We start from the raw sequence: 19,949 nt of genomic DNA on the forward strand, positions 1-19,949 counted from the left end.
CTTTTCTGGAAGGGCATTCGAGATTTTACTAACTGACTGTGAAAAATATTTCCTCACATTGCATCTGTTTTTTTTGGCCAATCCCCTTAAAACTAGATCTTCTGGCCATCAACTCTTTTGCCACTGTAATTAGTTGCTCTTTATTTACTCTTATCAGAACAATTCATGATTTTACAATGATTTCTTCTTATCCTTCCCTGCTTCAAGGAGAACATAGTGGCTTCTCCAGTCTCCCCATCAAGTCCCTCATCATTGATACCAGTCTAGTAATTAATTTCCATCTTGACAACCTTCCATATATGTGGTAGTTAATAATTACTTGATACGGTGTTTGATAGTGTGCCCATATTTACAAACTCTGGTGATCCTGATACCTGCATGTGTGGTGACAGTGTTAGGAATATGAGAAGTTAACAAGATTAAGTGAATTTGGGATGAAAATAAAATAACAGGCAAGTAACAAGACTAGAAAAAATCTGGAGGAACAATAAGATGCGATTTTCCCAGTAACAAGATTAGCAGGAATCTAGAGACATTGAGTTGCGACTGGTCACATCAAAAACATTATTTTCCAAAGATCAGTGTGGCTGTACAAATGATAACTTCTAAAGCCAAGGATTTTGATAAAGGTAAACAGTAGAATCTAGAGAGAGGAATATCAAAGAGACTGAAAAATATAACTGGCAACACCTTCATTGGGGAGGCTAGTTCTCCATCCAGACAGGCCAGTTCCACCTATGATCCAAGCCACAGAAGCCTGTTTCCATCGAGCATTTAGAACCACGGCATATTGCAGATATTTTCCTCTAAAAGACGTAATTTTGTAATTTCGCTGAACCAGGAAGAGATGTGTTCCCAGACTTGGTCACGCAAGTGCTATTGTGGGGTAACTATTAACTGGATTTGACCTATAGAATTACGACGGTTGAATGATGCTAGGAAAAAGGGGTGTCTCCGTGAGTTCAGGGAACAAGAGATAACTTCAGATAAAACAATGTGCTTAGTATACTTAAATGCCATAGTGTATGATAGTCTTCTGTTGTGTGTTTTTTCTTTTCTTTTACTTTAATAAATATTCTGTATTAATTGTTGACACAATGACTGGGCTGGTTCTTCACTGGGTTATACATGATTCCTCACATTATTCCAAACAAAAATACACCACTAAGAACCAGTGTTTCAAGTTATCCTTCAGGGTTTTGAGACACTCTTGTAGATAACATCAACGGGGTTCTTAACAACAGCTGAACAAAGAACAGAATACAATAAAGCCCATTCAATGTTTTACAAGGGATCCAAAACAACAGCTTTCACCTACTGACAGAAAGCTCCTAATCGTTTTAATTGTCTGTTGAATTTGGAATTGTTGTGACAAGTATAAACCACAACATAACTTGATGGATGTCTGGCTTCACAAACATTTTGAAATGAGACCTCCTTTACTTATAAACTCAATAAATAAATTCCTATTTCTTCTGCTAGCCAAACCTTGGCACAGCACACCTTTCGTTTGGAACAAGTTTATTTTACTGAGTTTTATTTCCCCATATCTCACCAATGACACACTTAATACACTTCTTCAAACCCTTAGTTTCTACATTTTTTTTCTTAATGTTAATCTAAACAGAAGCTGACCAATTATGACATCATAAATAGTTTTATATGTGACAATCATCAATTCACTGAACCTTGACCTACACACAATACATTATTTATACACAGTTGAACATTACTAGGCTGGAGGACTAGGCTTGAGGATGCGATCATAAAACAAAAAGTTATTAGCATTTTGGCAGAGAGAGAAAAGTTTTCTTCTTGCCAAATCTTTAGTTATACATGTTTCTGTTCTATTTGTCAATATTAAATGCCACGTTCCATTTGTCTACCCACACTGTAGATCTGAATTGTGAAAGATGAAGCCATGATGAAGCATTCACAATTTAAAACCTGATATATACTACAGGAAAGAACAAACCATATGAAAAGTAGCTTGGTGGCAAACCGTATTAACGCATATAATTCTCTTTAGCAACTAGCTCAGGAAATTTTGCAAAAGCGACCTGCCAAACTGTGTCAAGTCAACATCAAAATTTTTTAAAAGAAAAAAGAAAATCTGCATTATTCCATCTCTTCAAATTTGGGTTAGAAGAGTTTTTAAATGTGTGACCCTGGAGCTTACTGCGATAAATCAAGTAATTGCCTGGAACAAAGGTTAAATTGCAAGGCAACTTTTCACTTAGCTTATTTTGCTGCAAGTTAAAATTTTTAAAAACCTAAAGCTTGACAAAAATATTAATACATAACTCTTATTTTTAAAGCTGAACACAGAACTTGGGAACACTGTCAGACAGCATCTTCAGATTTATCTGTGGCCAGGATGCCCCCGGTCAATTTCCCAGCAGCAAGGGAAATACCCACCTCATGGCTCAACCGAGACATGCAGTAGTACACCCATTAACAGTGTACATAACTAGGACTGATTCGATTTTATATCCATGAAATGTCTATATCTTTTTCAGCAAAAGAAAATGGTGCAGAAAGAGATATCAAAATTAAGAACAGATAAAAATTTTTAAGTAGAAACATACTTCGTCTTAGCTGAAGCTGTTTAGTTAGATGTGGCACTAATCTTTGCATCCAGGACATTTGATGCGTTTTTCAATTGTCGATCTCTGTGCATGATGTTTAATCTCTGGGGAAAAGGAACACCAAATCACTCATCGATAAAGACTAACCTGATGCTGGGGGCTGTAGTCAAAAAGACCTACAGCTGCTGATGCTGCTGAAGAGTCCATGGAGACTTGATTGCTTGAATAGTCAAACTGCAAATGATTTAGGCCAACTGCGGCCTCAATGGTGTCTAAAGTTTGAGGGTCAGAATTATGAAAATCTTCTCCAGGTGGTTTACTTGCTGTGACATTGGCCAATTGGCCTAATACGTCTGAAGTGTTCTGGTTAGGGCCCAGGCGTTCAGCCACTTCAGTGGGAGAAGCTTGACGACTTCCAGGAGTACGGCTGTGCAGCATAAAAATACAAATGTGGGTTTGCAGCTTTTTGTTAAATGCAGCACAAATGCGTGTGCACACACACACATATATACATACATTCTCAAAAATAGTCAACAATTTTGAAGAATTAAATGCTCCTTAAAATATGATTTAACGGTCATGGTGTCAATCAATACTTGGCAACCTTCAAATGCCATTCCAAATGCTACTAGACATCGGTCACTAATAAAGGGGGTCTCCATTCATTCATCCAAATTAGGAACATAACTAGGTGTTTACTTCAAATTACTTCTTTACAGTAGCAAATAAACTGATAAAATTAATAGATTAATAAAGTGCAGTCTTTATTCCTTGAATGATATTTTCCATTTTATCGTGGAAATCATATCCTGACATCAATAAACCACAAGCTCAAGAAGGATTTGTACACCTACCCCTTGAACACTGAGTCAGGTCTTGATGTTACCCCCAAGCACATTTTCCTTCCAAAGCTAGGAATTTCCTTCCTATGGGAATACACTATTAATATTATGCGCTACATAATTTTCTTCAAATCAAAAGTTCTTGGAGAAGCTGGGTAGGACTGTTGGTATGTTTCTAAATAGGACTTGACTCAAGTAATTCAATATTCTTCATTCAATTGGCTCCAAATGCAGATATCACCATGACTAAATCAGAGTATTGGGTTGTGCATGCCTACTCTCTACTTAGAAATAATGGCAAAAGATTATCATAGCCCGACAACTTAGATGTCAAAGAGTGAAGTAGTGGCTTGGAGGACATATTGATTTTCTATGTCTGTTGGGAAATTCTGAATGCTAGTTGCAGCATTCAACGAACCATTGCTGACATTATATTTATTGACCACTGGAAGTTGCAGACCTAATGTTTTCTACTCTAACTACATTAAAATGTGAATCTGTGCACGAATCAATAAGCATAACCCACAATCTATATCGGATTTGGATGTGGTAGGGAGGAATAATTAAAAATCAGCACCTGCATAACCATCAGGTACTTATTCATCAACACCTGCAATACATCTTTTACTTTCCTTCCAGCTGGGATAACTAGTGCCACAACAGTTGGTTTTAGATCTCATGATGTGGAGATGCCGGCGTTGGACAGGGGTGAGCACGGTAAGAAGTCTTACAACACCAGGTTGAAGTCCAACAGGTTTGTTTCAAACACTAGCTTTCGGAGCACTCACCTCACGAATCATTCACCTGAGGAAGGAGCAGTGCTCCAAAAGCTAGTGTTTGAAACAAACCTGTTGGACTTTAACCTGGTGTTGTAAGACTTCTTACTGTTTTAGATCTTAAGCAGTCATTCAGCAGTTAAGTTATATTTTTAAAATTTTAATTACAATTTTTTTTTCCAATTAAGGGATGATTTGGCATAGCCAATCCATCTACCCCACATATCTTTGGATCGTGGGGGCGAGTCTCACGCAGATTGGGAAAAATGAGCAAACTCCACACGGACAGTGACCTCGGCTGGGATCAAACCCAGGACCCCGGCGCCGTGGGGCAGCAGTGTTAACCACTGTGCCACCATGCCAGCCAAGTCTCATTTCAACTCGGTTGAATACCAAACTTTTGAAATCTAACTACTTGCATAAACCACTGCCCCACTAAATTTTTACCCCATAATTAGTTACAAAATGAAAATTTCAAAACCCAGGCTCGTCAGGACAGTTCTGCAATAAGAGAAAAAAATAGCATCCAATGACCCATGATTGGATGGCTCGGTGGGTTCGATTCCGACCGTACGCGAGTGTGGAGTTTCTACATTCACCCAGTGTCTGCGTGAGTTTCCTCAGGGTGCTCTGGTGTCCGCCCACAGTCTGACGATGTGCAGGTTAGGTGGATTGGCGACATTGCCCCTCAGTGACTTCTGATGGTGACAATGAAGGAGTAAGTCGCACATTTGGTGGCTCCCGCTCGGGTCGGACTTTTGGACCTTTTCCCCGATTTTGTACCGGACTTGATTTGGAAAATCGATGATAGAGGCAATTGTGTACTGGATTCCCACATCAGTGCATGGCGAAGCGGACTAGAAGTGCTCGCAAAGGCAGAAACAGATGGACAGAGAAGGCTTGGGCTAAAGCTGCAGTGAGAGAAAGCATGGCAGAGGACCGGACCTCTGGTTTGTCGACCCAGCGGTCAATGGAGCAGCTGATGCAAGTCTGCTTGGACCCGATTATAGGGTCAATTGCGCGGCTGGAGTTTAGAGGGATGCCCAAGGTCGGGTGATCCAGAAAGTAGAGAAGGCGCTGGCTGACCAGAAGGAACATCAAACTGCGGTGGAGATGGAATTGGGGCTGCTGCTTCAGAAAAGGCTCCTGGAGAAGGCGGAGGACCTAGAGAATATGTCCCGCCGCAGAACTTGAGAATCGTTGGGCGCCTGCAGGGGTCCGAAGGAGCAGACACTGGGGCATACATAGCAGGCATGTTTGAGAAGCTGCTGGGGGAGGGAACATTCTCCCAACCCTTGCAGGTGGACAGGGCTCACAGAAAGCTCGCGAGGAAGCTGCAGAGCTGAGTGAGTTAAAGTTTACATTTGCATTGTTGGGAGATGGAGATGTGTTTGTTAGATGCTGGATCTTTTCCTTGTTTAGCGTTTTTTTGTCGGGCAATTGTCTTTTATTTGAATGTGTGTGTATGAGTGGGGGGGAGGTGGGGGAACAATACGTGGGAGAATGTCTGGCGTCAGGAGCGGGGGGCCACCAAGCTCGCTGGGTGGGCTAGCTCGCAGAAGTGCATTGGGGGGTGAGCAGATGTTAGGTTTATCGAAGGGGTCGATTTACTTTGTGCTGTTACGAGGGGAGGGAGGGGGGGAAATGTTCTGCTGACGAGGGAGGGACATTTGCGGGGGGGGGGGGGGGGGGGGGAGGCTGCCTGGGGGCGGGCAATGAGCCCCCCCCAACTAAACTGATCACCTGGAATGTACGAGGGCTAAATGGGCCTGTCAAAAGGGCACGCGCGTTCGCGCATTTGAGGACTGAAGGTGGACGTGATAATGCTACAGGAGACGTATCTTACAGTAGCTGACCAGATTAAATTAAGGAAGGGATAGGTCGGACAGGTTTTTCACTCGGGACTGGACTCGAAGACTAAAGGGGTCGCGATCCTGATCAACAAGCGAGTGGTGTTTGAGACGGGAAGGATAGTTTCGGATGTGGGAGGCCGGTATATTATGGCCAGTGGGATATTGGAGGGTGTGCAGGTGGTACTAGTAAATGAGTATGTGCCAAATTGGGACGATGTGGAATTTATAAAGAGGATTCTGGGGAAGATACCAGACCTGGATTCGCATAACTTGGTCAGGGGGGTGGGGGGGAGATTTGGGCAGCCGTGAGTGAAGGGGTTCTTCTACTCTTACGTGCATAAAGTGTACTCCCGGATTGATTTTTTTCATTTTGAGCAGGGCCCTACTGACAGGGGTGGTGGACACGGGGTACTTGGCGATCACAATCTCACACCATGCCCCGCACTGGGTTGACCTACAGGTTTGTAAAGGCAGTAACCAGCGCCCGCACTGGAGGTTAGTCGTGGGACTTTTAGCTGATGAAGAGGTGTGCGGGCGGCTGAGGAAAGGTATTCAGAGCTACCTGGAAGTCAACGACACAGGAGAAGCTTCGGCAGAGGTGGTCTGGGAGGCATTGAAGGTGGTGGTGAGAGGGGAGCTGATCTCGATACGAGCCCACAGGGAGAAGGCAGACCGGGCAGACAGACCAACCGGTAAAGGAGATAATACAGGACGTTATTGGGTAGGATCAGACGGGGTTTGTTAAGAGAAGGCAGTTGGTGGCCAACGCAAGAAGGTTGTTAAACTTGATCATGATGCCCCCGGAAGGTAGGGAGGTGGAGATAGCGGTCGCAATGGACGCAGAGAAGGCTTTTGGTCGAGAGTAGAATGGGAATATCGGTGGGAGGTACTGGGACGGTTCGGAATTTGGGCGGGGCTTTATTGACTGGGACCGCTGGCAATTGCACAGAGGGCTTCAAGGGGCTGGCGGGAGAGAGAGCGAGAGAGCACGCGAGAGAGAGCGAGAGAGAGAGCGAGAGAGAGAGCGAGAGAGAGAGAGAGCGAGAGAGAGAGCGAGAGAGAGATAAAACACAGTCTCGCTCTACGCAGACGACCTGCTCCTGTATGTATCGGACCCAGCAGAGGGGATGGAAGAAATCATGAGGATTTTGGGGGGGGATTTGGTCGGTTTTCGGGGTATAAACTAAATATGGGGAAAAGTGAGATGTTTGCGGCCCAGGCAAGGGGACAAGAGAAGCGACTGGGGGAACTGCCATTTAGAGTAGTAGGGGGAAGCTTTCGGTACCTAGGCATCCAAGTGGCACGGAAATGGGAACGGCCGCACAAACTAATTCTGGTCCAACTAGTAGACCAAATGAAGGAGGCGGATTCATGCAAGGGCACTAGCTTGGGGGCGCTGATAATGCGCCTCTGCCGTTCCCGCCGGCACGGTATTCTACCAGCCCCATGGTGGTGGCAGCCCTGAGAGTCTGGGGGCGGTGGAGGAGACATGTGGGAGCTGATGGAGCATCGGTCTAGTCTCCAATCTGTAATAATCACCGGTTTGCCCCAGGAAGGATGGATGGGGGGGGTTTCGGAGATGACAGAGAGCAGGGATTGAGAGGATGGAAGATGTGTTTATAGAGGGGAGCTGCCCTAGCCTGAGGGAGCTGGAGGAGAAATTTGGATTGGCGAGGGGAAACGAGTTTAGCTATGTGCAGGTGTGGGACTTTCTATGTAGGCAGGTTTCAACCTTCTGCTCCTACCACCAAGTGGGATGCAGGACAGGGTAGTTTCCAGAGTGTGGGTGGGAGAAGGGAAGGTCTCCGACATCTACAGGGAACTCATGGGGTCAGAGGGGACGCAGACGGAGGAGCTGAAGCGCAAGTGGGAAGAGGAATTGACGGAGTGATAGAGGATGGTCTCTGGGCAGACACACTGAGTAGAGTCAACGCGTCCACAACATATGCCAGGCTCAGCCTGATACAATTCAAGGTCGTTCACCGGGCTCACATGACAGTGGCCCGGATGAGCAGATTCTTTGGTGTCGAAGATAGGTGTGCAAGGTGTGCGGGAGGACCAGCGAACCATGTCCATATGTTCTGGACATGCCCAAAGCTTAGGGGATTTTGGCGGGGGTTTGCGGATGTCATGTCCACATGTTGAAAACAAGGGTGACACCGAGTCCAGAGGTGGCGTTTTTCGGGGTGTCGGAAGATCCGGGAATCCAGGAGGAGAAAGAGGCAGACGTTCTGGCCTTTGCTTCCCTGGTAGCCCGGAGACGGGTGTTATTAGCTTGGAGGGACCCAAAGCCCCCAAAGTCGGAGATCTGACTAACTGACATGGCTAGCCTTTTCTGTTTAGAGAAAATCAAGTTCGCCTTGAGAGGGTCAATGTTAGGGTTCACCCGAAGGTGGCAACCGTTCATCGACTTCTTCACAGAAAATTAATCGTCAGCAGAAGGGGGGAGGGTTAGATTAGTTTAGTGTCGGGGGTTAATAAAGGTATGACCTGTAAGGGAGGAAGATGGCTTTTGCACTATGTATATAAATTCATATACAGTTTATTTTGTTGTTGTAAAACCAAAAATACCTCAATAAAATGTTTATTAAAAAAAAAATTGCCCCTTGGTGCCCAAAAATAAAGTTAGGTGGGGTTGCAGGGATAGAGCAGATAACTAGGCCTAGGTAGGGTGCTCTTTTAGAGGATTGGCGCAGTCGATGGGCCTCCTTCTGCACTGTTGGGATTCTATGATTCAACGTAAAGGATGAAACTTGAAATTTGTGCACTAAGGCACTAAAACATTTTTTTTTAAATTAGGAAGAATTTAAGCCCCAAACATGACAATACCATGTACAATTTAAGAAGGTTAAGTCATGTATCTGAAGTTGGAAAAAAGCATTATGACTTGGGAGTGCCTTTAAAACAGTAATTGAGCTTTCTCTGTCGATAACACCATCAATAAATATCCAAATAATAGAGAAAAAAGCCAAAATCTTCAATTTGCCCAACCGCATTATTTAATGCTGGCATTCAGAGATTCTTACAATTAGTGAAATGAAATGAAAGTCTCCAAAATCCCAGAGGACCATAGGCTGCTCTCCCCATATTTGAGAGAGAGCTGACTGGTGGTGATTTAACCTGAGGGTCACCATTCCTCAGGCGAGCAGCAAGGTTGAGGAGGTAGAGCTTTCATGAATAACCTCAGCCGGTACGGGAATTGAACCCGCACTGTTCGTGTCGCTCTGCATCCAGCCAGCTGAGTTAGCCGTTAGTCCTCACTGACCGTGTACATATTTAGCATGTAATTAACTCAGTTGTCAAGATCAAAAAAGGTTCGGTTTAAATTTTCAGAATTTTATCTATTTATTTTGCTATCACTTGACTTTGTCTATTTAGATATTAACTCTAATTAGCCATGCCAGTAGAATCTTGAAAGTCAAAAATTTCCAAATGAAGCCTACATCTTATATAGCTGGTTCACAATGGCAACTTTGTCTTCGTCTGCTTCCTATTTTTAAGAGGGGTATTCCCCATACTACTCTTATTTGATCAGTGTTAGATTCTCCAGGCTGGAATTATTAAGCCTGGGAACAGACTGCTTGTCCCCCTTGATCACAGGCAACACTTTATTTCATAAAATAAATCTTGTAATTTCACAACCTTCACAAAATTTACAAATACCAAAATGAGGCACTTACTTGAAGTCCTTGCAGTCTGCATCTATTCCATTCTGCAAAACTAGCCCATTAGTTTTGGAAATATCATCTCCTTGTTTCAGATCTCTATTTTTATCTTCCTCGAATGGTGATGATTTCCCTTTCTGAACAGCTTTCTCATTCTCATCAGGCTCAGTGTCTCCAGCACCCTAATGAAACAAAGCCACTAAGGCAGATGCACTACAGAAGTCAACTATTCAGCACCCTCATTTTCAATGCTTAGGCATGGTCATTAATATGGCATTTTCATGCAGAAGCTTGCGAGATATATTTTTTGAAACGCTCACTTTTAAAATGTTCTGATTGTCTTCGTTGGTTACATTCCTCTATTCTAAAATTAAGTTCCTTGTCCTTGATTCTTGCTCATGTATTTTCTGTTTTTATTTTCTGTTTTGTACATAACTTCTGTACTTTTGTGTAACTTCTTTCTTTCATGATTTCTTCTAATGTTGAATATTGATTTTAATGCCTGCATATCTAATCTACAAAAACATGTCTAGGATTGTCTAGTCTACAAAAACATGCCTAGAATTCTCAGGTGCAGAAGGGCATTTAAAAGTGTTTCAGTAGGGCGAAAACTAAATAATGGAAACGGCAGGGGGAAATTGAGAGCTAGGATGGAAAAATAAACTTTTTGCTATTTACCTAAATGTTTCTTTCCTGAACACGTATGCATAACTGTCAAAGATACTTACAAGTGCATGCTTTATTTAAATTATATTGGCAGCCATATACTTAGAAGCACTGGGTCTAAATGAAGGTAAAGTTCCATGGGTACCTGTCACTATTCTCAGATCAGACAAATGGCCATTCTCCATGTATGATCCTAAACAGTCATTAACACTAGTTAATGGTGGAGATTTGAGCCCGATCTCATCTTCGCACAGAACGATACACATGCACTTCCAAGCCAGGGTCACCAGTGATTAGTAATAGAAATCCGAGCCTATTTTGTGCTCCCTGATATGGGTGTAGAGTTAACTGTAGTACCCCCACTCTTCCTGCCTGTGAAGAGCAAGCTGAGCCACCAGGAGTCAGATTTTGAACTTGATATCAATAGGAAACTGGTGACAGAAAGATCATTGCATCAAATCACTGAGTGGCCCATTGATATTTGCAGATACACAGCTTTTTGTGACCAGTAAACTAAGTAGAGAGAGAGGTTCAAGCTTGGAAGATGTACATTTTGAGACTGATATGAAGAAGCTTTGTGTTGAGTGAATTATACTTTGAATGGACAGATAAACGTGATGGACAAACCCTGGATACATTGAAGCAACAATCAGGTACTACAACAGGGCAACTTGTAGGGTGCTTCTGGATGGATGAACTAATATGGATCTTCCTCATTTATAATCGTCTCTGAATTATCCTCAAGGGATATCTTTGAGTAAGTCGACCCATGAGAAATGTAAGACACTGGATGGTCCTTGAGAGCAGCAAATAGCCAGATGGACATTTTTTAGAAATATTTTAAAAGGTAATAAAAATAAATCTATAAAAATATTTTCTTAATACCACTTCTACAGGTGATCTATGCAAAAGGTTAATTTAAAACAAACACCTGGACTTCATCCAATGTATATTTATTGAGTGGTCTTTTCAGCTAGCTTCAGTTTGCACCTTTTCGGTTACATTTGAACTGTCCTACAACATTCATTTCTTCAAGGTATTTGATCCCTGCAAACTGATTCGACCATGTGGACTACATTACACAAAATAATATAGGGAACACAACATTATCAGCAGCCCCATTTATACACCACACTCAGCAGAAATGAATAGGCTTCATGATACGCATACTTTTTTGCCTTAAATATTCCCTATGATTTCCATCAAAATATTGCCTACTTCATTTTATGCCATATTTGAAAGCTCAAATGAAATCCTAAAAACCCCACAGAATGTCTTTGAAAATTAAAATCAAAACAAGGGGTTTGACAAAAATCCTGGAGCTCTCAAAAGGCAATTTTTATCAGTGCACTTGACAGTCCATCAGGATACTTACTGCATATAGCAGAAAACGTTTTGCTCATTGCGACTCAACTTAATTAGAAGTTATTTTCTTCTTATCTGGGTCCCCTCTTGGGCTTTACCCAACAACCGAATGGTAGAATTTGCTATTATGACATGGTAACCCAATGTGCAAAATTTGGGCCTTGCTCACATATTTTTAAAATGTACTTTGAGAGGTGTTTAGAATGCCAGTCAAGATCAAGAACTCACCCTGAATCCACTTACTCCAACCTGCATTTATATAGTGCCTTTACCACAATAAAACTTTGCAAGACACTTTACAGGAGTGTTGTCAAGCAAAATTTGAAACTGAGTGTCTGAAAGTGGAAAGTAGAGAGGTGGAAAGGTTTTAAGGAGAGAATTCCAGCGCCAGCTGAAGACAAAGTTGCCAGTAGTGGAGCAACTAAAATGGGAGATGCACAAAAGATCTGAACTACATTCATTTACTTTCTTTTGCCTTCAGTAAAATCTTCGACTTGTAACAAAACTATCACAAGCATAAGGCTCATAATGAAGGGCCCTCTTTAGGTCAGCTAACTATGCCTTTAATATAAAAACATACCTCAGGACATCTTCACAGAGGTAATTTAGTACAGATGATTGAATATCGCAGTGAAGGAGGAGAAATTAAGCAGATGTTTACCGGGTTGATGGAGCAATTTCTAGAGGAAAGAAGGGAGGAAATCTCAGGAAGAAACTCAGGTGGAACTTGGGGGACACTGCATGAGCAGTGGGAGAGGTCATATCCGGAGTGGGGCACAGAGTCAGTTTTAAACGTGGGAATTTGATACAGAATGGGAATTCGGTAAAGGGCGGGAAGAGGTGCTCTTTACTGTTTGTCCTTGCTTTGAAACGTTTAAGTCATCAGAGAGGGACCTTGCCCTGCTGCAGCTGAGGCTATAAGGGAGAGCTGATTGGTAAGTAGTAGGTAAGGTCGGGAAGTCTTTATAACTTTTATCACATAGTTTGAAATACTTTGAGGTTTATAATCTGCAAGAGCTATAATTGGTAGTAACAAGGACAAAGAAGGGCCATGGAGAATTGGATTGAATCTAATATCAAGCATCTGCCAAAGGTTTAATTTAAAGGAGTAAGTCATGGCAGGAGAGCTCAAAGCTTTGATTTGCTCCTCTTGCTTCATGCGGGAGGCCAGGAACATTTCTAGTGCCCGGGACCAGCTAGGATTTAGGAAGTGTCTCCAGTACAGCTCCTGGAAGCCTGGGTTTCGGAGCTGGAGACACTGAAGCATCCGCGAGGCAGAGTGTGTTGTGGATAGCATGTATAGAGGTGGTCACACCGCAGGCTCAGACTCCACAGGTAAGAAGGGAATGGGTGACCATCAGGCAGAGCAAGAGAGCTAGGCAGGTAGTGCAGGAGTGTCCTGTAGCCATTCCCCAGCAAAACAGATATACGGCTTTGGATACTATGAAGGGGAAAGTAGCAACAGCCAAATTCATTGCCCAACGGTTGATTCTGCTGCAGAGGGGAGTAGTAAAAAGTGTGGGAATGCAATAGTTATGGGGGAGTCAATTGTAAAAAGAAAAGAGCTAACATTTCGAATCCAGGTGGCCAGATGAGCTTTGACAAAGGGTCACCTGGACTCGAAATGTTAGCTCTTCTATCCCTACGGATGCTGCCAGACCTGCTGAGGTTTTCAAGCATTTTCTCTTTGGGCTTCAGATTCCAGCATCTACAGTAATTTGCTTCTATAGGAGTATTTGCTCAAGTGGTTGGGGAGAGTTTAAACTAAAATGGCAGGGGGAAGAGAGCCGATGCAAGGAGTCAGAGGAGGAGGAAACAAGGACAAAAATAAAAGACAGAAAGGGGATTCAGAAAAGTCACAGGCAGAGAAACCAAGAGCCAGGTTCAAACAGGACCACAGTGAAAAACATTAGGAGTAAGGCAAGTAATTTTAAAAACACAAGCTTTAAGGCTTTGTGCCCTAATATGCAGAGCATTCACAATAAAGCAGATGAACTAATCGCACAAATAGATTTAAACGGGTATTATATAAGCGGGATTAGGGAGACATGGTTTCAGGGTGACCAGGGGTGGGTTATTCAACATTTAGGAAGGATAGACAAAAAGAAAAAGGCAGTTGAGTGGCAGTGCTGGTTAAAGCGGAAATTAATGCAATAGTGAGGAAGGATATTAGCTCTGATAATGTGGAATCTGTAAGGATAGAGCTGAGAAAGACATGGGGCAAAAAACATTAGTGGGCATCGTATAGAGACCCGCAAATTGCAGTGGTGATGTTGGTAATGCCATTAAACAGGAAATTAAAGACACATGCAATGAAGGAACATCTGTAATTATGGATGATTTTAATCTGCATGTTTGGGAAAATCAAATTAGCCACGATACCAGAGGAAGAATGCCAGGAGTGTTTACAGGTTGGTTTTCTGGACCAATACATTGAGAAACCAACTAGAGAGCAGGCTATCCGAGACTGGGTACTGTGTAACGAGAACTATTGGGAATCTATTTGCGTGAGACCCTTGGGAATGAGTGACCATAATATGATAGAATTTTTCATCAAGGTGGAGAGTGAAGCAGTTGTTTCTGAGACTAAGATCCTGAATCTTAATAAAAGAAATTATGATGGTATGAGGCGCAAGTTGGTTATGACCGATTGGGAAACATTACTTGAAGAGATGGCAGTGGATAGACAATGGCAAACATTCAAGGAGCCCATAGGCGAACTGCAACAATTGTTATTTTCTGTCTGGCACAAAAGTAAACTGGGAAAGATGGCCAATCAATGGCTTACATGGGAAATTAGAGACAGTATTCAATCCAAGGAAGAAGCATAAAAATTAGCCAAGAAATACAACATGGCTGCGGATTGGGAGCAATTTAGAATTCAGCAAAGAAGGACTAAGGGATTGATTAAAAAGGAGAAAAGAGTGTACAAGAGTAAGCTTACAAGGAACATAAAAACTGACTGTAGATGTTTCTATAGGTATGTGAAGAGATTGGTGAAGACAAATGTAGATCCCTTACAGTCAGGAACAGGGGAATGTATAATAGGGACAGGGGAATGTATAATAGGGACAAAGAAATGTCTGAGTGGCAACTAAACACATACTTTGGTTCTGTCTTCATAAATGCGAACACAAATCAGATATCAGAAATGTTGGGGAACAAAGGGTTTAGTGTGAGGGAGGAATTGAAGGGGATCAATATTAGTAGAGAACTGGTGTTGGAGAAATTTATGGAATTGAAGGCTGATAAATCCACAGGGCCTGATAATCTACATCCCAGAGTACTTAAAGAAGTAGCTCTAGAAATATTTGATGCATTGGTGGTCATCTTCCAGGATTCTATTGACTCTGGAACAGATTGGAGGGGAGCTAATGTTGCTCCACTATTTAAAAACGGAGGTATTGAGAAAACAGGAATTACAGACCAGTAAGCCTGATGTCAGTAGTGGAGAAAATTCTCGAATCCATTATCAAAGATTTTATAGCAAAGGACTTAGAAAATAATGGCAGGATCAGAGTCAGCATGGATTTATGATGGGGAAATCATGTTTGACAAATCTACTGGGATTCTTCGAGGATATAACAAGTAGAGTTGATGAGGAGGAGCCAGTGGATGTGGTATATCTGAAGTTTCAGAAGGCTTGTCACAAAGTACCGCAAAGAGATTAGTGCGTAAAATTAAAGCGCCTGGCATTAGGAATAACGTATTGAAATGGTAAGGAAACAGGTTGGCAGACAGGAAACAAAGAGTAGGAATTAATGCGTCTTTTTCAAATTGGCAGACAGTGACTAGTGAGGTACCGCAAAGATCAGTTCTGGGACCCTAGCTATTCTAAACAATGATTTGGATGAGGGAATAAAATGTAATATCTCCAAATTTGCAGATGACACCAAGTTTGGTGGGAGGATGAGCTGTCAGGAAGATGCCGAGATCCTTCAGTGTGATTTGGACAAGTTGAGTGAGTGGGTAAATGAATGACAGGTCAGTATAATTTGGATAAATGCGAGGTTATCCACTTTGGTAGCAAAAACAAGGCGGCAGACATTTACCGGAATGGTCATATATTAAAAGAGAGGAATGTGCAATGGGAACTGGATATCCGCATACACCAGTCACTGAAGATAAGCATGCAGGTACAGCAGGCAGTAAAGGCGGCAAATGGTATGTTGGCCTTCATAGCGAGAGGATTACTGTACAGGAGCAGGGATGCCTTGCTGCAATTATGCAGGGCCTTGGTGAGGCCACACCGAGAAGTGTGCGCAGTTTTTGTCTCCCTATCGGAGGGAGAATGTTCTTGCTTTAGAGGGAGTGCAGCAAAGGTTTACCAGGCTGATTCTTGAGATGGCGGGACTAATGTCTGAGGAGAGATTGATCGGTTAGGACTGTATTCGCTGGTTTCCTGTTTCCTTACCATTTCAATACGTTATTCCCAATGCCAGGCGCTTTAATTTTACGCACTAATCTCTTTGCGGTACTTTGTGACAGGCCTTCTGAAACTTCAGATATACCACATCCACTGGCTCCTCCTCATCAACTCTACTTGTTATATCCTCGAAGAATTCACAGAAACCTATAAAATTCTAGCAGGAAAAGGTAGATGCACGATATTCCCATTGGTGGGTGTGGCCAAAACCAGGGGTCACGGTCTGAGGATACGGGGTAGATCATATAGGATAGATGTGAGAAATTTCTTCGCCCAGTGAGTGGTTGACCTGTGGACTTCGTTACCACAAGTAGTAGGTGAAGTCAAAACATTGCATGTTTTCAATAAGCAATTAGATGTAGCACTTAAGGCGAAAGAGATCAAAGGATATGTGGGAAAGTGAGATTAGGCTCGTGAGTTGATCAGCCATGATCACATTGAATGGTGGAGCAGGGTCGAAGTGGCAAATGGCCTCCTTCTGCTCCTATTTTCTATGTTTCTACAACGTACATAAACAATTTAATGGGTGTGAGGCAGAGTGTAGAACAGGCTGTATTGTTCAAAAGGAGTTGAGGCTACAAGTGGGGTTAAGGGAACAAGAGCATGTGGTGGAGGGGGAAAGAAGGACATGGTATGAGATCAAGGTGTAAGCAAGCTATACCGCTACCGTGACAATTGGATGGAACAAGTGCTGTGAAGTGTAGCCAGGCCAGAAGTGATGACAGAGTCAATAATGAGTGGAACAGGAAGGAGTAGTTAACCCCGGTAATCCTCTAGGTGAACCTGCTAACCAGACAGGATAGGGAATTTTAAGGTCACTGGGCATTTTCAAAATGTCAAAAGTGGCATACAGAGAACCACAAAGGTGATTTAGGCATGAGACAAGTTCAGGAGAACTTGAAGACTGGCTGGGATAGGAACTGAGAGCACAAAAGGATATGCGAACAGAGAAATAAAAGGTGGCAAGTCTAGGCTGATAAGGAGAAAAAAAGGATATAAAATAATGGGCTTTGATACAGAGTGGCAACCAAAGCATACTCACGATTGAACAGAACAAATGCAAAGCTGTCAAGAATCAAAGCATTTCAAAACCTTGTACTGTGTCTATGCAATCAAGTGCAAACAATAATTGAGGGCAAAAAAGGGGAGGCACAAGTGTGCCATGCCCAATTCCAAAATCTCCCATCATACATCAACAGTTCACATCCAAACTCAATGTGCCATTTATATTATGTGCCATTTCCCATGCATGAAGAACCAGTTAATTTACAGTGAACTATATTAATATTACAGAGACTTCAGTGTTCTTCCTACAAATTTTGGCAATGGCTTTTCTTACATCTGATCAAAAACAAAAACTAGAGTAATTACAATAGGTACCTTTTCTAAAAGAAAAGTTAAAGTCAACGTTTAATCAAAATCAAGCTGCAGCAGAAATGAATTGATAAATATTAGGTCAGGATGAATAAAATATAAAAATTTTAATATAATGATGAATCTATATAAAACCTCAGCAAGAGGAGTGCTATGTGCAGTTTTGAGCTCTACATTATAGGTGGTGAGAGCATACAGTTCTGGTTTACTGGTGTGCAACCGGATGAGAATACAAATAAAAAATTGATGCGAGGGAATACAAGTAAAAAACTGGTGCTCTTTCCTCAGAAGAGATTAACGGGTGATTTGATGGAGGTACTTGAAATTATATATGGAAGGGATAGACAAATAGCAAACAAAACGTTGAGAGACTGTGGAACGCATGGTCATGAAGCGAAGTTGAAACCATGTCAATATTTAAGAACAATTAGACTCGTGACTGAAGCTTAGTGGAATAAATATATGGAAACAGAGCAGACACAAGGCAACTATTTATATGGAGGACATATAGCTGCACAGACTGCTTGAATTAAACTTCCTATGTTATTTCCACATATCAAGAGATGAAGTTGGTGCTAACTAGTGTAATATATATTCAGTGTTATTGCTCAATCTGAGTTTCTATTATTCTAGTCAGGCTGGGTTCCACAAGGTAAGTCTGTAGCTACACCATCAATATTTCCAGTAGCACCAGGACACTGTTTAAACAAATGAGAAGGAAAAAAATAATAACTCCTGAATCATATTGAGATTTGCTTCAATACAAGGTTCAATGCAACAATGATTTGCTATCAGTGGTGAGATTTAGGTAACAAACTGACTTTAGATCTGACCAAAGAGCAGCACGTGGGTGAAAAGACAGAACAGATCGCTGAGAAACTCTAGCGGTGAGTATGCAGACAGAGGGAGCTAATGTTTTGGACAGGTAGAAATGGAACAATTAAATGCAACTGAGCTGAATGACAGAGAAGAAAGAAGATGCAGGAACATTGCAGAGGGGCTAGAAGAGGAAGAGGGTGGATAAAGAACCACTTTAAAGTACAAGCACTTGTATTTCTTGCTTATTCACAATGTTTTGATGCTTCAGATACTTGCATATAAAATTTAGCACAATCACAGAAGTTTACTTCCCCAAATGTCATACACAATGTAAACTGTGGCTCAAAAGTGGAGGAAAACTACTATTCAAAACTACAGGTCAGATGTAATAAACTGAAATTTGACAATTAGATAATTAAAATTAGTCTTACAATATTCACAATTCACACAAACCAAATTAATTGCAAGCTAGTTACTTACAAATGGTCCTTTTCTAAAACGAGTATCCAGTTTATCCCCAGGTGACGATCTTAAGACATACTCCACCATGCTTACGCCGAGGCCACCACTTTCGGAACGAGGAGACAAAACAGAGCTGACTTCATTGTTTCCATGGAAACCTTGACCAGGTCTTCGCTGAACCATGATGGGCTGTGACATAGTGTGGTCTGGGTAACAGAATAAATTTTAATATTAGGTAAAATTTTGAACTAGCGAGAAGAATAATGAAAATTTATTAATTTATTGATTTATTTCTATAAGAAACTAGTATTCCTAAGATTGATGGAGGTCTTGATCCAGAGAGGCATGGATAATGTGGGTGCCAGACACTTGTTAACTTGAACGGAGACAAGATAGAGTATTTTTCATTTGTTATACGAGTGGCAAAAATGAGGAACAAAAAAGATCTGTATACACACCCTGGGTGGAAATTAGACTAAAGGTGACTGTGAAAGAATGAGTAGACAGAAATGATTTCACAGCACTTTGCGTTCTGTACAGTGTGATGTTAGAAATGGGTATCCATGGAGGCCAGGTACACTAAAGCCAGTAAATATACAAATGCTCAAATGAAATAAAATCAGAAGGAGCAGAAGTCCTGAGGCTTTGGAAGAGAAAGATATGCTATTTATTATTCCAGAAATGTGTTATTGTTATGCAAGCGAAAGGCGAGATGAGGGAAAGACTTAATGTTCTGCAATTCTGGCTCGATTATTGTTGTAGATAGAGTAGATATGTAGGACCACTTTCAAGAAATTTCGAGGAAGCTGAATTAATTTAGGGTAAATAGTACATGTTTATGAAAGGTGAAATCCTGATACAAAGTCTTTTCTCCTTCCATACTTATTTTCTGGAGAAATAAAGATTTATTAAAAATAAATTCCTAGAACTTTTTACTTTATTTGAATTTGTTAAGTATTTCACAATTGGAATACTAAAATATTTATTCCAACTTTCTGCTACACCATGCCTTTAAACATCAAAATACCTCATGGCAATTTATAGAACACAAAGTAGGAAATACAATAATAAAGTTCGGAAGGCAGTCAAAAGCAAAACTACTAGTTTTTATGA

The 19,949-nt window shown here is 41.7% G+C and overlaps 1 protein-coding gene across 11 annotated transcripts in view; it reads right to left on the reverse strand.

Moving 5' to 3' along the window:
• The window catches only part of LOC119967508 (pumilio homolog 2-like), a 123,947-nt gene that overhangs the window by 62,985 nt on the left and 41,013 nt on the right, over window positions 1-19,949 (reverse strand). For 6 of the 11 annotated variants that reach the window (XM_038800165.1, XM_038800172.1, XM_038800166.1 and 3 more), the window contains exons 4-7: window positions 18,855-19,042; window positions 9,740-9,906; window positions 3,443-3,514; window positions 2,736-3,015 (exon numbers count right to left, since the gene is read on the reverse strand). In XM_038800165.1, the coding sequence (XP_038656093.1) occupies window positions 2,736-3,015; window positions 3,443-3,514; window positions 9,740-9,906; window positions 18,855-19,042 (707 nt within the window). The remainder of the gene's footprint in view (window positions 1-2,735; window positions 3,016-3,442; window positions 3,515-9,739; window positions 9,907-18,854; window positions 19,043-19,949) is intronic. The other 5 variants (XM_038800170.1, XM_038800168.1, XM_038800169.1 and 2 more) reach the window with 2 other exon arrangements.

This window comes from Scyliorhinus canicula, chromosome 6 (assembly GCF_902713615.1).
Source record: "Scyliorhinus canicula chromosome 6, sScyCan1.1, whole genome shotgun sequence".
In the NCBI taxonomy this organism is placed as follows: domain Eukaryota; kingdom Metazoa; phylum Chordata; class Chondrichthyes; order Carcharhiniformes; family Scyliorhinidae; genus Scyliorhinus; species Scyliorhinus canicula.